The sequence below is a fragment of the Castor canadensis genome, chromosome 4 (assembly GCF_047511655.1).
Source record: "Castor canadensis chromosome 4, mCasCan1.hap1v2, whole genome shotgun sequence".
Taxonomy (NCBI): Eukaryota; Metazoa; Chordata; class Mammalia; order Rodentia; family Castoridae; genus Castor; species Castor canadensis.
The window spans coordinates 99,912,973-99,928,244 of NC_133389.1; the positions used below are offsets into that span (position 1 = coordinate 99,912,973).

The 15,272-nt window shown below is 36.5% G+C and overlaps 1 protein-coding gene across 6 annotated transcripts in view; it reads right to left on the minus strand.

Annotated features, from left to right (window-relative positions):
• Positions 1-15,272, minus strand: part of Zeb2 (zinc finger E-box binding homeobox 2) — a 124,929-nt gene that overhangs the window by 2,231 nt on the left and 107,426 nt on the right. For 5 of the 6 annotated variants that reach the window (XM_020169628.2, XM_020169625.2, XM_020169627.2 and 2 more), the window contains exons 5-9: positions 12,757-12,945; positions 11,847-12,061; positions 9,159-9,267; positions 6,275-8,244; positions 4,496-4,676 (exon numbers count right to left, since the gene is read on the minus strand). In XM_020169628.2, the coding sequence (XP_020025217.1) occupies positions 4,496-4,676; positions 6,275-8,244; positions 9,159-9,267; positions 11,847-12,061; positions 12,757-12,945 (2,664 nt within the window). Of the gene's footprint in view, positions 1-2,875; positions 2,963-4,495; positions 4,677-6,274; positions 8,245-9,158; positions 9,268-11,846; positions 12,062-12,756; positions 12,946-15,272 lie in introns of those variants that run through there. The other variant, XM_074070695.1, reaches the window with a different exon arrangement.

The following is a 15,272-nucleotide window of genomic DNA, read 5'->3' on the forward strand; positions in this document are numbered from 1 at the left end:
GAAAATTGTACTAAGCTACTTCAAGGAACCTACTAGTGGAAAAAAACAAGTCTAACTCGAGCCGCACAAGAACCATTCTTTAACTCTTGGAAAAGATGTTTTAAATGAGCAAAGTAGGTAACAGGATTCCAATGGAGTGCCAGGAGTCTGGAGAGATAATGTACTTTTCCAATTGACAAGACCACCATGGTGAGAAGGTAATTTAACAGGAAGCAGAATTGTTTTTGGGGAAAATAAGAGATGTTCTCTCTCTCTCTCTCTCTTTCTCTTTTTCTCTGCCTTCCAGGAAACTTCAAGTCACTAGGTTATGAATTGGTTTGTCTTATGTTACTTTTATAGAAATGATACTACTGGGAGAAAGAATAAGACGTTTGTAGCAGCTGGGTGTCAGTGGTTCATCCCTGTAATCCTAGCTTTTTGAGGAGGCTGAGACTGGGAGGATCACAGTTGGAGGCCAGCATGGGCAAATACTTCACAAGATCCCATCTCCAAAATAACTACAGCAAAATGGACTGGAGGTGTGACTCAAGAGCTTTGCAAGTGCAAAGTCCTGAGTTCAATCCCAGTTCCACCAAAAAATAAAAAAGACCTTTGTAGCAGTAGCAGTTCATCCATCAGGACAGGATGGTACAGTGTTGCATAGGGGAGATTGAGTCTGGGGTCTGATTGCCTGGGTTCAGATCCATCTTTTAGAAACTGTTGTGGTACAATCTCTGGCATGTTACTACTCTGAGGATCAGGGTCCTTGAAGTAAAGGAAGTTTGTTTGGGGATCTAATTGTGGACTGGATATAAGGAGTAAAGGAGACAGTCTAGGTAAAGCGTGTAGAACAAGGGTCTCATAGTAAGCCTTCAATTAATATTAGAGCATTTTATTCTTATTCATTAATACATGTTCAATCGAGTCCCACATTCTAAGAGAGATACATGCATGAGGAGTAGAGTACATGTAAGAAATAAATCTGAATGGACAGAAGAGAAATTTTATATGAAGTTTTTCTTGGTGCTTTAGCTAGTACAGTGAAACTGTCCAGCAGCCTATCTGGGGTATTAATTTGTATCAGCTCAGGAGTACGAAAAGGTCAATAAGTTAGCCCCCTTCACAGAGGGAATATATGAATGATTTTGAATGAACATTATAGGTGACCTGGCTTTGTCTTTTTCAAAGCAACAAAACACAGGGTGTTATGACAGAGAGCAAGCATTTGCCAACACAAGTTTCAAGATCTGTTAGAAATGCTTGTGAAAAGCCCCCTAACCCTGCAGTCTATCATAGTTACAGGCTATCAATTTTCAGAGAATTCATTCTATAATAAAAAATATGCTTATATTAGAATTTTATTAATTCTGCATTATCAACTGACAACCTGAAAGAATCAAATATTCAGCTATGATGCCATCCAAAGGACAGAATTTGGAAGTGAGTGAGAGTTTTGACATATACCTTAAACCAAATATTCTGCTAATCTCTGGAGGTTTCACCAATACTTAATATATTCATTTAAATAAGATCTGAGTTGGACATTTATCTCTTTTTAACTTGATTGGTTTACCTGATTCAAATCAAGAAGTCCTAGAGTTAAATTTCCACATGAGCAAGATTCAGAAAAACATCCAAATTGATATTAAGTGAATCAAAACTCTTTTGGGGTAAATTTTTCTTTAATATCTAGGTTTATGATTCATCTGACAGCTAGAATTACTACTGAAGATAATAATAAATGGAAGGTTTGTGGTTTGAGAAAATTATCATATAACAGAGAAAAAATTGACCTGTAATTTATTTAAAACTTAGACTTTATCTACTCAAAAGTAGAAACATTTTATTACTTTTCTGAATAAGGTGGTTTAAAAGCACCTAACACGATGCCTCATCAGAGAATGTACTCAATAAATGTCAGGTTTAGATTTTAGTGGAATACAAATGAGTTCTTGACAGTGCCTAACAGGAGTTTCAGATTTTTTATTTCACAGTTCTTGTTTGTGACAATTAGCTCAACTGAAGTTAACATTTACAGAGCGTTTCCTTCCTCTGTCCCAGACGAGGGTCCCAAGAAAAGAAAGCAAGCAATAAGCCATTGGTAAGAAAAGTTAAGCATCATGACTTTGGTATCTGTATAGGAAATTAAAATGGGTTGAAGCAAAAGAGCATAGTATCCCAAGAACAAGTAGCTCACAATATCCTTCTTAATTTAAACAATCTTATATGTCAAATGGTAGACAGAGAACAAACACACTTTATCAATGACACACTAATCAACACATAATAATCAAATGACAATTCAACTTCATTTTCCAGCCTAAAAATCAATCAACCCATGGTACTTCTCCCTTATAATATTCACATTAATCAATTCTCAGAATATTACTGGTGATTAATAGAAACAAATAAAAGGCTAATGGGCCTAATTTAATGTAGGAAAATGGACTACATTTTTTATATATATCATGGTGATAGGAAATTCATGAAGAACTTCACTTAGATGGAACCTAATACACTGACAGTAGTAATGTCACGATATGTTTGGTCAAGAGACCAAAAAGTTAACACACTGGAAACTTGACAAGCTGGGATGCCAACAGGAGGATAATTAATCACAAGTTTAGAGAAACCATTGGATGGTTAGCATCCTTTTACTAGGGAATGTTTCTAGGCAGTGGAGCTTACAACTTAAAGGACCAGAACATTTTACTTATTAAAATAGTTTTTTTTTCTCAAATTAATTATGTATACTTGTGTTTGTCAACTTTTGGGTCTCTCTCAACTATCTATATACCTATGTATCTTATGGACTGTCTAATTTATAGGAAATAAATATATTGACTGGATGTCAATATGTGTGATAGCCCTCACTAAAATAAAAGTTTTACACTCACCATGTAGTAAATGATAGAGTTTGCATATGGTCATATAATAAGACCAATCAGAGGGAAAGATGCCTTCAGTGATGTGCCTATTGTAGCTGAATAATGAAATACAAAATATATTTGAGGTTGATTAAAATTAAAGTAAATTTAGTTATGAAAATATATTTACTATGTAAATATTTAAATAAGACTAGGTAGTAAAGAAAATAGCTATAAGAAGAGACAAAGGTAGACAAATTTTAACGTTTCAAATATATCACAAATTTTAAGATTTGGATTTACTATTCAATGTGGATTGCTTCTAAAGTATCATTAGTTGAACTTTTAAAATAGTAACAACAAATATCAGATGGCTGGAGAAAAAAGAAAACTGAATTGGTTGGAGTCAGAATGAGTTTTGTGCTCTTCACAGATATCTTCAAAATCTGGTGGTTCAGAACTCACCCACCTTTCTCTCAACTCGGAGCCTGATTCTGGTCACTTGTGCTGTCTCCAGTACATGCCCAGTGAGGAATAATGGGAAGATGATGAATACACATACTTCCCAGAGATAGTTTTCAGTCACTAGAAAGGACATCATGTCTATAGACAATCAAAATATAACAGAACTATCCCATTCCCTTTTCCTTTTTTGCTCCATCATCACTTTCTCCCGAAAAGCATTAATGGTACATATTTAAATATTCGATGCTACACTTGGTTTAAAGTGAGATGCCTTCCTACATTTCTCTCCTTTGTTTGCCCCTTTCAATATTTTGATTCAGAGCCTACACTTTTTCTTATCCCACTCAGGGCCAGTTCAGTATGCCAAATTTCTAATGGAGAAGAGCTGGAGAGGAGTTAGGAACAGGATGAGGCTGAGTTAGCTTATTGCTCAGGGCAGGAAGAGGAGGAGGGAGGGAGGGAACACAAGTGGAGTTCAACCACAGAATTGTAAAGCAGATCTTGGATTGTGGGAAATAATACTGCTTTACGTTATGGAACTTCACTTTTCTTTTTGAAAATTAACCCACCGTCTCTTTACTCATAGGGACGAATGAGGCTGCTGTCTTGTCAGCTCTTTGTAATTGTTGCTGATTAGTGATACATGAATTGAAAACTTAAAAAATTAAATTTTAGAAAGTTTTACTTCAGTCTTCCAAATACAGATAGATTGAGTAGCTAATTTCAGCAATTACTTTTCTTCTATAGAAAAATAATCAAAATGTGGCCAATTTATAAAACCAAATAAAATCATCTTCAAACCATGGTTTACTTGATGTTTGGATGTTGAAGCTAATGTATCATTGTCCACATTGATTAGATTTTTACATATTTAGGTTCTTTGATAACTAGTTTGGGTCATGCTATTTCATTGGCCTGGTCATTGAAATATTACTTTGACATGAATTGTGAATTTATTTTACAGATTACTTCAGAAGATATGAAGACAAGCACACTCATAAACACATGATGACCCAATAAACAGGCAACAAAAAGTCCTACCGAGCTAGGCAAAAGCATTATTTCTTCCTTGTTGAAGGTATCAGCATATGCTGCATCTTATCTTGCACAAGTGTACTCATTAACTATTATGAAATGTACAGCAGGCCGGGAAGCTCTAACTAGCTAGTCAAAGTCACTCATACCTGTGTGTTCGTATTTATGTCGCAGAAGGGAACTGCTTTTCTGGAATGTCTTGTCACATAAGTCACATGCATACATGCCACTCTCTGTCTTCTTGATCTTCTTTCGAGACAGACAGGAATCGGAGTCTGTCATGTCATCTAGGCCTGACATGTAGTCTTGTGCTCCATCAAGCAATTCTCCCTGTGATATAATCACATAGTTCAACAGTCTCTTCTCTTTGTGTTTACAACAGACAAGTTAGCATAGGCTGACATTTGGAGAACCTCAAAAGTGTTTACCATTAATTGATCTAGTTTAAATTTTTTTTTAATCTTCCCCGAACTATAATATGACATCTTGCATTTCAATAAAAATATAAACCTTCCCTGCCCTAGGTGGTTGAGCTTGCTGTTTTGGGGGGGACATAAAATGGTCAACTCTGAGGGTGGGAAAGCATAAATTTTTCTAAAATCTTTCATTTTTTTAATACCAAGAAATATCCACGAGTGAAGATTAAACATCAGAATTTGCGTGTTTTCCAGTGTGCTTTACTTTAGAAATGATCTGTAGCTGCAGAAACCCCATTTTAATTGAATTTTATATTTAGGTACAAAATGTTATTATTATGCAATCTATTTAAATGTATGTCTACCAACTAAAAGCCTCTAGCTATATTTTTATATTTAATTTTCTAATTTGAAATAGGGAATATTAATAACACTTTTTATCAATGCTCTATCTATGTTAAAACAGCCTTCAGCATTGAGCAATAATGAATGTGGATCAGTAAATTATTAAATTTCTTGATATTTGTTTTGTCTTGATCCAAAGGAGTGCAAACTTGCATGATAACATACATTTCCACTTGCTAGCCCACAGTTCAGTTTTCTTAAACTACGTTTGCACTAATTAATATTAGAGAAGATTAAATGGGCTTAAATACATTTACAAAGAGGGCAGATGTACTATAAATTGGAATACTGGAACAGCTGTTACAGAGGTGCATTATCACTTATGCTCCTATTTTGCAGACAGGGATTTACTGCAAATGCTAAAAAATACCTGCTTTCGTATTCAAAAAACCATAAATTATTTACTAGTTTGAAGATTAGGTAAGAAATCATATGACACACACAAAATAGTTTTAAACTACTTTTCAAAATATACTATTCTTTGTAAAACAAACTCATATCAAACATACATGTAATGATTTGCAAGTTACATAGGTAATTGTAATTTATACATGTAATTACTTGTAAAGTTACATCTTTGAATTATGTGACTGTTACACATTTTAACTTTTAGCCCCTATGTAAGTCCTACCAACTATTGGCGTTAATGTATAATCCTAAAAGCTCATGAATCTCAAAAACAAATACCAATTTCTTCTTTATCTTTATTTTTTTGAGATGGTCTTTCTATATTGCCCAGACTGGTCTTGAACTAGCAATCCTCCTGCCTCACTCTTCCAATTCCTTCCTTCCTTCCTTCCTCCCTTCTTTCCTCTCAAATGCCTAAAGAGAACAATCTTCTACTGTTTCATCCATTCACTTTTTCAGCTTACTCACACTTTCAGACTCATGTTAAAAACAAAATAAATTCTTATATCTCTGCTGATTGTTCTAAGATTTTTTTTCCTTCCTGCGCATCATCTGTATAATTTTGTGTGTACGATGCTTGAAATCAAATCCAGGGCTTCATACATTGCTAAGCAATAGTGGTATACCACGGAGCTGTACTCCCACCTAACTGTATAATTTTCTCCCTTTTCTTCAGAGCAAAAAGTTGTGTCTCATTACCTGAAATCCTTGTTTCCGCTGGTACTTTCTCCTTTGCTGCATGTCAGCAAAGGTAGCTGCTCCAGTTGGATAGGTATAGGCCATATGTGGAAGGAAGCTCATCTGATCCAGTCCCGGATATGGTCGTAGCCCAGGGATACTGGTCTGGACTGGTGGCATGAAGGTGGCAGGGGGAAATGCGCTTTGTGGTGGAAGAGCTGTGTATAAAGGTTTGGCACTAAATGGGTTCATGCCGAACACTGGGTTAGTGCTTTTGTTGTCCAGATTATTTGAATTTGAAAACTCCTTCTTGATAAAAGTCAAGTTCAGAGGCTCATCTGAGTTTTCAGATGATGAAGAAACACTGTTATGGTCTAAATTTATGCTACTAGCTTTTGTTTTGTTCTTTGTGGCTATGATACTTTTGGGTTCTTTCATTTGTTTTGGTAATGACAAGTCCAAAGGCTCAGCCTGGAGCTCCTCAGAAGAGAAGCTGTTTGGAGTGTATGAACTACTGTGGGAGTTTTTAGAAGATGTGGAGGAAAGATTTAAAGGAGAAGGAGTATTACTCCTTGAGTGGTCCAATTTTTCAACTGGTTTAATATTGGTAAAATGGGAAGGTTTTGTTAGCCTGAGAGGAGGATCACAATTCGTAACACTGTTGTGGAGTTCTGCTATAGATGGTGATGTTATGGAGTCCATAGGTTTTAGAGGAGACCTGGGTAATAAAGAGTCTTTTGTGGGAGGGTTACTGTTGGGAGCTAACGGCTTGGAGTTCCTTTCCAGTGATGGTGACCTGGAATTAGAATACTGGTAGACTTTTCGTTGTTCAAACCATTCCTTCACAAATTCCTGAGGAAGGCCCACAGCAATGGAAATTTTCAGCAGTTCATCAGAGTTGGGTTCCATGTTCATAGCATAGTATGCTTTGAGTACAGACATGTGGTCCTTGTATGGGTTGATGGGGCTTGTCAGTCCTTTCTCAGAAAGTACAGATGACAAGAGGAGGGCTTTATTATCAACAAAAACTCCAGCTTTGTTAGGGACTATGTTTTCATGAGGTTGCAGGACTGCCTTGATCTCTTCATTCATCTTACAAAGGTATCGTTCATGCTGATGCAAGGGAATGGGGCCAGGAAAACTTTCTTTACAAAATTGGCATGAAAATGGAGTGGATATGTTGTGGTTTTCCATCATTTTATCATCGGTGACCAAATCTATCAAAGTACGTAGCTTCTCTTTCTTTATATTACTGATCTGTCTCCTTGAGTCAGTAGTTAAGCTCTGGAGGCAAGCTTTGGCTTCATTGACTTTTTCTAATGTATAGTCAATAATACTTTTAGTGGCACCATTATGACTTACTACTGGAAGACCGACAGGTGGAATATTAGGAGAAGTAACTCCTTGTTCCTCAGGTTGAGAACATGGATCCTTCATGTGATAACCTTTCAACTTCGAAATTTCTTCAGCCTTGCAGTCCATCTTTTGCCTGGAAACCGTATTGTCCACAATCTGTAGAACCTTTTGTACCTCGCTTAAATTACTATTCATTGTGGGAAATCCAAGTAAAGGGGCTTCCATCCCTACACCTAAGTGCTGCATTGGACTCTGGGCAGACGGATGAACTCCTAAAGGGCTGGTGGCTCCAAGGCCACCATTCATAAAGGGACTAGTGCCACTAAACCCGTGGGTGGCCATAAGAACTTTGTAGTCATTGAAGTCTAGTGGTTCTGTTTTAATTTTAAGTAAGCCTGTTTGTTCAGACATACTAAGTGGTTTTCCATTCTCCAACTTGTTTCTCAACTGAGTAATGGCTGAATTCGTAGGAGAAGAAGAAACAGAATTAGGGGAAGAACCCGTCTTGATATTGTTTCTCATTCGGCCATTTACTGAGATTAAACCAATACATTTCTTGCTGCTGATGTGTGAACTGTAGGAACCAGAATGGGAGAAGCGCTTCTTGCAGTTTGGGCATTCGTAAGGTTTTTCACCTGAAATGATAATTTAAATTAATGTTACTTTTGTTTGTTTGTTTTGATCAGATAACAACTGCAGTTGTCTGCCAAGACAGGAATCTGTGAAACCAAATGAAAGGAACCCAAAGGTGGTACCTCTACATTCTAGGTGCTTAAATGAGAATTATGTGACCATAACTGTTTCTGGGCTTTATCTATCCTGGGAGGATATAATTCAAGATGTTAGCTGTGGAAGGTGAAGCCTATCTATGCCTTTTTCAGCTAAGATCCCAAATCTTGTCATGCCATTGGCAGCTTCCTATTTAAACAGAGTATCAGATTAATGTGTGGTCAATAGCACAATAAAGATGTCACAGTATTTAAAGGGAAGTGTAGCCATGGCTTTAATCAACTCTGGGGAGATTCCATTGATTCTACCAACCCAACTAGTTCTTTGAATAGCATCCAATTTGGTAATAAAATGCTTGGCAGGGCTATCAACTTAGTTAGAAAGAAGAAATCTCAGTGTTAGGATACTGTTCTGTGATCCACAGCTCTCAGGATTCAAGGAACATTTATCATACACAAGTTCTTTTCCTAAATTCTACTTTTACTATCATGGTTACGTGTCAAAAATTATTATCCTTCAGAAATTGCCATACAAGTTTCTTCACATCAAAATTATTTAATCTGGAGAAGGGGTTTTGAAAGGACAAAAACGAGTCTCTAGATATGGTAATAAATCAAAGTCTTTGTAATTTTTAGAAGGATAAGCATGCCTCTTCTTTTAATTACAGTGCTAAAGGAAGCCCTGTAACTCTCACGAAGGCACAGTTTATGAAATGGATGGGCCATTCCAAAAAGGACTATGTGGATTTCAAACAATCTTTAAAAACTTCTGTTAACTAAACAAAGTACAAACATGAGCACCCAGCACCTCTGCTACTCACCACTGTGAATTCGCAGGTGCTCTTTCAGATGGTGTTTGTACTTGAAGGCTTTGCCACATTCTGTGCATTTGAACTTGCGATTACCTGCTCCTTGGGTTAGCATTTGGTGCTGTGAAAGGAGAAAGACTGACATCAGTTTTGTGCAGGAGGAACAAAGAAAATTTGTTACGAATATTTTTTAGAGACCTCTATTTTTCAGACAGGCCAAAAGGTTTGATTGCATGCTTATTTATCTGTCCAGTCTTTCAGAGTGGCAATAAAAGTGATAATGTTAGTAATAAAATTGGAACAAATAAAAAAAAGTGCTTTCACATGTGCATCCAACACTTGCTTTACAATTATTCCTGTTGTCTCTTTTCCAAAATGTTTCTGTGACCTTTGAGAGGAGAAAGTATAATTGTAAAGAGGTTTGTGGTTCTTTGTGTTTACTGCAAGATCTAAAATCTAAAGATTGCTTGCTAGAATGCAACCATTTTATTAAGGAAAAAACAGTTTCCTGAAAATTCTGAATAGTCTAAAAAAAAAAACCTCACACTTTAAAAAAATTTTCTGTATTAGGATAAAAGTATACCTTATCTTAAGGCAAACTGACCTGTAAAGAAATACAAAAAAACCCCAAAACCTCCCAAATCAAAAAACATATAAATAATAACCCTTGACTGTAAATATGTCTTTACAAGGTACTCATGTTTAAATATTTTATTCATTATGCTAGTGGCACGTGTTAACCGTTTTCCTGAGGTGCTGCCTATCAGATTTGATTCATTATCAAGTGTAAGAGACAACGTCTTGGGTTATAGCTGCCTGAGTAGCTTTATCACAGGCCAGTAGGGGAGACTTCAACTGCTTTTCATTTTCCTTTTAGTAGAGTGGAAGGGAGTAGGGACCAAAAGAAAAAAAGTTGACTGAAAAGATAAGTTAAAAGCAGCAAAGATACAATCAAACACAGCTGACCTTTTTGAACAAGGGGAAAAAAAGCAGTGTGACTTAGAATTCTGAAAAAAAAAAATTCAGTCACCCACTCTGGATGCTCAAGGTAGGAGGTCAGCCTTTTTCAAGCAGTACTGACACAAAAGCCTTTTGCAAAAAGACAGCACAGAAACGGTATGACAACTGCTAGGGTGTGCTGAATCTTCCCACATTCCTAGTGAGACAGATGGTGTTACATGGGACACAGGGAGGTTTGTTCAAACAGCAGCAACCTTCAAAGATCAAGCGGAGCCCAGCCCGCCGAGCGCCATTGAGGGACCAGCGCTCATATGTTGCTGAGTTGCATAAACAAACAGCAACAGCTGCTTTGTCTCCCCCCACAGCCCTCAGAGGACTACTATAAACTTTAGTTGTGCCACTGTTAATATGATACAATCATTTTAATTTACTAATTGTAAATGCCATGAGCAAATGAGGGGACTTTTCAACACCAAAGCTACCATTCATAACGCGCCAACAGTCACACTTCTGCATGTGAAATTTAAAGCAGTTATGCTAGATAAATATCTAGGCCCTTGTTTTTCCTAGAGTTTTCTGCATAGAAGCATGGGGAGATAGAAAGATAAGTAAAATTCCATAAAATGATATTATTACTATTGTTTAATTGTTTGCTTATTTTTGTCCTTATTCAAAGAAAATAAAGGCTATAAGGAGAAAAATAAGAGCTTTATATAGAATATCATGTAATCATTTTTAAGACAGATACAGTATCAAGGAATATATGGGGCAATTCCAGATCTATAGGGCCAGTTATTGTGACTTACGACATACCATTTCTGTTACCATTCGAACACATCATAATACCAATTTGCAGAGTCAATTCTCCCAGGAGGATGGAAAGAGCAGTTTTGCTGAAACATTTAAGGGATGCTGCAAATCAATCTTGTTCAATTATTTTAAGGATTTAAGTAACCAGGCTTACCTGCTCAAAAGAGTTCCTTTTTTTTTTTTTTTAAGAAAAGTAAATCAGAAAAAGTAGAGGAATTTTAACACTTAGCTACAAATACTCACATCAAGAAGGGATTATTTTAAAAGTACATCTAATGTTTTTGTAGTCATTCACTTCATTGTGTACACATATACCCTATACAACATATACCCTATATGACTTCTTATTTTCCTTCAAATAATTAGATTTCATAAACTAGTTGCAGCTTGTAAAAATACTGTGAGTAACTGAAAGTGTTACATGACAAATGAAAGAAATACCTGCTTCTAAAAAACACGAAAAAAAAAATAAACAAAAAAGAAAAAGACAAAAAAAAAAAAAAAAAAAAAAAACAAGAAATACCTGCTTCTTTTACTGTGGCTTAGATTCTATGTGAAAAAAAATATTCTAAGCAAAACTAGGTGAAAAATGGAATTAAAATTGCTGAGATGTTTAATAATGTATAATTAAAATGCTACAATTTCATTCACTTTTTGTGGAACATAAAAATGAAACTAAAGTCAAGTTAAAGTGCAAATAAAATTTCTAAATTAGAAATTAACACACTCATTCGATCGTGAACATAAGACTATTAAATCATATTAGAAGAGACCATCAAAAAATCATTTAGACCTCAATTAAAGCTATTACCATTAAAAGATCTGCATCTTCAAAATGCCATGAAAAATTAATAATGATTGCCAATCAAAGCAATATCGTTTCTCTAAGGGGTTATTATAGAAAGAAATCACTTAAAACCAACCCCCCACCTGATCTGTCCCCGGCTTGTGTGTCACCATATGCCGCTCGAGCTGGGTGCGATAGGCAAACGTGTAGCTACAAAGAGGGCAGGAAAAGTTCTCCTCATTCTTCTCGTGGCGGTACTTGATGTGCTCCTTCAGTGATGTCAGGCGCTTGTAGCCCCGGTCGCAGTAGGGGCAGGTCAGCAGTTGGGCAAAAGCATCTGGAGTTCCAGGTGGCAGGTCTGTAGCAGAGAGACAAGAGAGAGAGAAGCGGGCCAAAAGGTCAGTAAATCAATGGCAGCTAATGGGCTGACTGCCCGGGATGGTATGACAGGAATCACTGCAATCTGCTCCACCAGAGTGCCATCATTGCACCCAGCCTCCTCACACACCAGTCCCCTTGCACACCCAAGACAGACTTGTCGGAATCAGCTCACACTGTGCTGGGAAATTAATTAATTACTTGAGCTTTTTGGGGGGGGGAATTTAAACAGCTGATAAATGAGAAAATTCTCTTTAAGTGACTGACAGTTCCTCTGAACCCAGGAGTCACATATGACTAAGGAATTCACAGAGGGAAGGAGCTTTTCAGGTGTCAGCAGAGAAGAACAAAAGGTGAGGGTCAGTGTCCCTAAACTTTTTTTTCCCCTCAAAAGTGAAATATTTCAGAAAGATAGGAATACATTTAGATATTTTTATCTCTTAGAAATGGGCTCTAATTGTTCTTGTTCTTTATTGGATGTACAAATGACACAAATTTGCTGACAAAAAAATTTCACAATACCCTAAAATTACAGTTCTAATCTTTGCTCGTGAAATTCCATGCCTCTGCAGCTGTTCTTCAAATTTTAAGGTAAACACCCAGGCATGTAGTGCATTTGTAATTGTAACAGCTGCAGAGGTCAGTGTAGTGGCTAAAAATGAATTACAGCCTCACCATTTTCTTCTTGCCCATTGGCCTCTGGTGTGCCAAGGCGAGACAGCTCCTCAGGGGCTTCTGGGTAGATGATGGCTGTGTCACTGCGCTGAAGGTACTCCTCGATGCTGACTGCATGGCCATCGCGTTCCTCCAGTTTTCTTTTGGCAAAGTATTCCTCAAAGTCTGATGTGCAGTTTGCATTCTTAACTGAAATCATAAAAGGAAAACAAACATCTTCCTCAGAGCCCAGTTTCATCTATATCATTGTTGGTAACAATGATACCAACTACAAATACCTGATGAGTTTGTAAGAAGTGTAAAAGATGACCAACTATTGGTTAAATGCTCATTTTTATAATATAGTGCACAAAAGAGGACACTGCTATAAGTTAAATAGGCACATTGAGTTTTTGCTTAAAATATTAGTCTGTGTAATTCATAAATGAAAGAAAATTTAAAATGTTTTAGTAATTTTTTTTTAAAAAGCAGAGCTATATCCTAAAATCTATAAACATGAAAGATAATACAAACTCAAAGCTACTTTAATGGTCTATATAAAACTTCCTTTTAAGAAAAAGTGTATTTAATTTTTTATTATCCACTAAACTTAAGGTCCCTAACCACAGATCCATACAGTTGCTAAATATAAATTTTTAACTCTTTACTCTCTGACTATCATAGACAGCCAGGTATATCCTCCGAGACAGATGTGAAAGGGTGAAAGGACAGATACTCTAGAGATAATGCAACTTTGTTAAAAAAACCAAAACAAACCATACTATACCACACACATACACACAAACAGAATATGACAGTTTATCTTTCCCTATAATTTCAAACTTTAGCTCAGCATTTTAAAATTGCTGAAAATAAAATGAAGCTCACAGCTGATAGAAATAAAATAAAAAATAACAGAAGGTATTGAGAAACTGACGATTTAAAAAAATTTTTATTGTTGTGCTGGGTGGGGGTACATTGTGGCATTTACAACCGTTCTTACAATATATCAAATATATCATACTTGAATTCACTCCCTCCACTATTCTCCTTTCTCTCCCTTACCTCCATTCCTGCAATACAAACTGACAATGTTGCTGCATAATTTTAACTTCTCAAATTATGGCTTTATTCCCACGGAGTGAACAATAGTTGTAAATCAGTTTTAGCAACTTGTGTCACAAACAGATCATATACTGAAAGCTCTACATGTGTTCCTGAAGTTAGTTGTGGCGAAATATTCTGAATAAAAACTTTCATGCCTAAGACAGAGCTGGGAGAGTAGCTGTTCATATTATTCTCTATTATAGCTGAGTGAAAAAACTGCTTTGCTAGTACGGTTAGTGGTAGAATCCCTTTATCATAGTTTTTGAAAGCAGTTACCTTCAGTTCCACCAGATTCTTTACTTCACTTTCTCTGCCATAGTGTTACAGTATTTGCCATGCTAATTCTCCTTGGTAAGTTGTAGCAGGGTGATGTTTGAGCAAGTGAGTCAATTTTCTTTCTTTTGCGCTTTTTTTTTTTTTAACTTACATTATTGTAAACTTCTGGACTTTTGATGAGAATAGAAAATGGAACCTCCCATTAATTCAACATGTACTTATTAAATGTCTGGGATGTGATGGGTGTCATGTCTTACTGTGCTAAGCAAAGAACAGATCTAGTCTCATTCTTCAGAAAGTCTTAAGAAAGATCATTTTGACTGATATCATTTCAAAAATAAATGTTATTCAAAATTTGAATAGGTATTATGAAAGAAAGTTGCATGGTGGTATGAAAAGACTTAGGGGAGAGACCTGATGGGTCTAGAAGATCAGGAAAGCTTTTGTGGAAGAAGTGTGAAGTTAACTCACTCTAGAAGCTGAGGAAGGCAGCATGTGCAAGGTTGTGGTGACTAGAAGAAGAATGGACTCTAGCCCAGAGTGAAAGGAGAGCCTCAGGGTGTCATGGTGCAGAGGCAGCAGGAACTGCACCAGGCAGAGGGCAATCACCTGGTTGTTACAGATTTGGGTTTTTAATTCTAAAATAAATAGGAAGCCATAGAGGGATAGTAAGCAAGGAAGGAGGTTGGATGAAATGATGATTATTTGTAAAGACAATCTGGTTATGACTATTTGCAATGACAACCTGGTTATACTATGATAGAGACTGAAGAAAGAGAAAAGTAGATTCTGATCTGTAGGTTAGGAGGCTCCTGCCCTAGGCCAGTTTAATGGTAAAGCAATTAGTGATAAAGATGAAGAGAAGTAGCTGGATTTGAGAGATACTTAAGAAGTGAAATTCTTAGTTATTGGGGAAGGATTAGGCTTGTCAAGGTGAGAGATGCTAATGTGCCTTCTTCAGGTTTAGGACTTTCAAAGTTGATGGATGGTTGGTGACATTCACCAAAGCAGGGAACACTAGAATTCTAAAAAGCCTCACAGTTATAGACAAACACATGAGATCAAACAAAAGAAAAATGGGGAGAATGACACTTCATGGACTATTAAACTAAGTGCTAACAATCCTGAATGCTGTGATCTCAAACCTTTTCCTT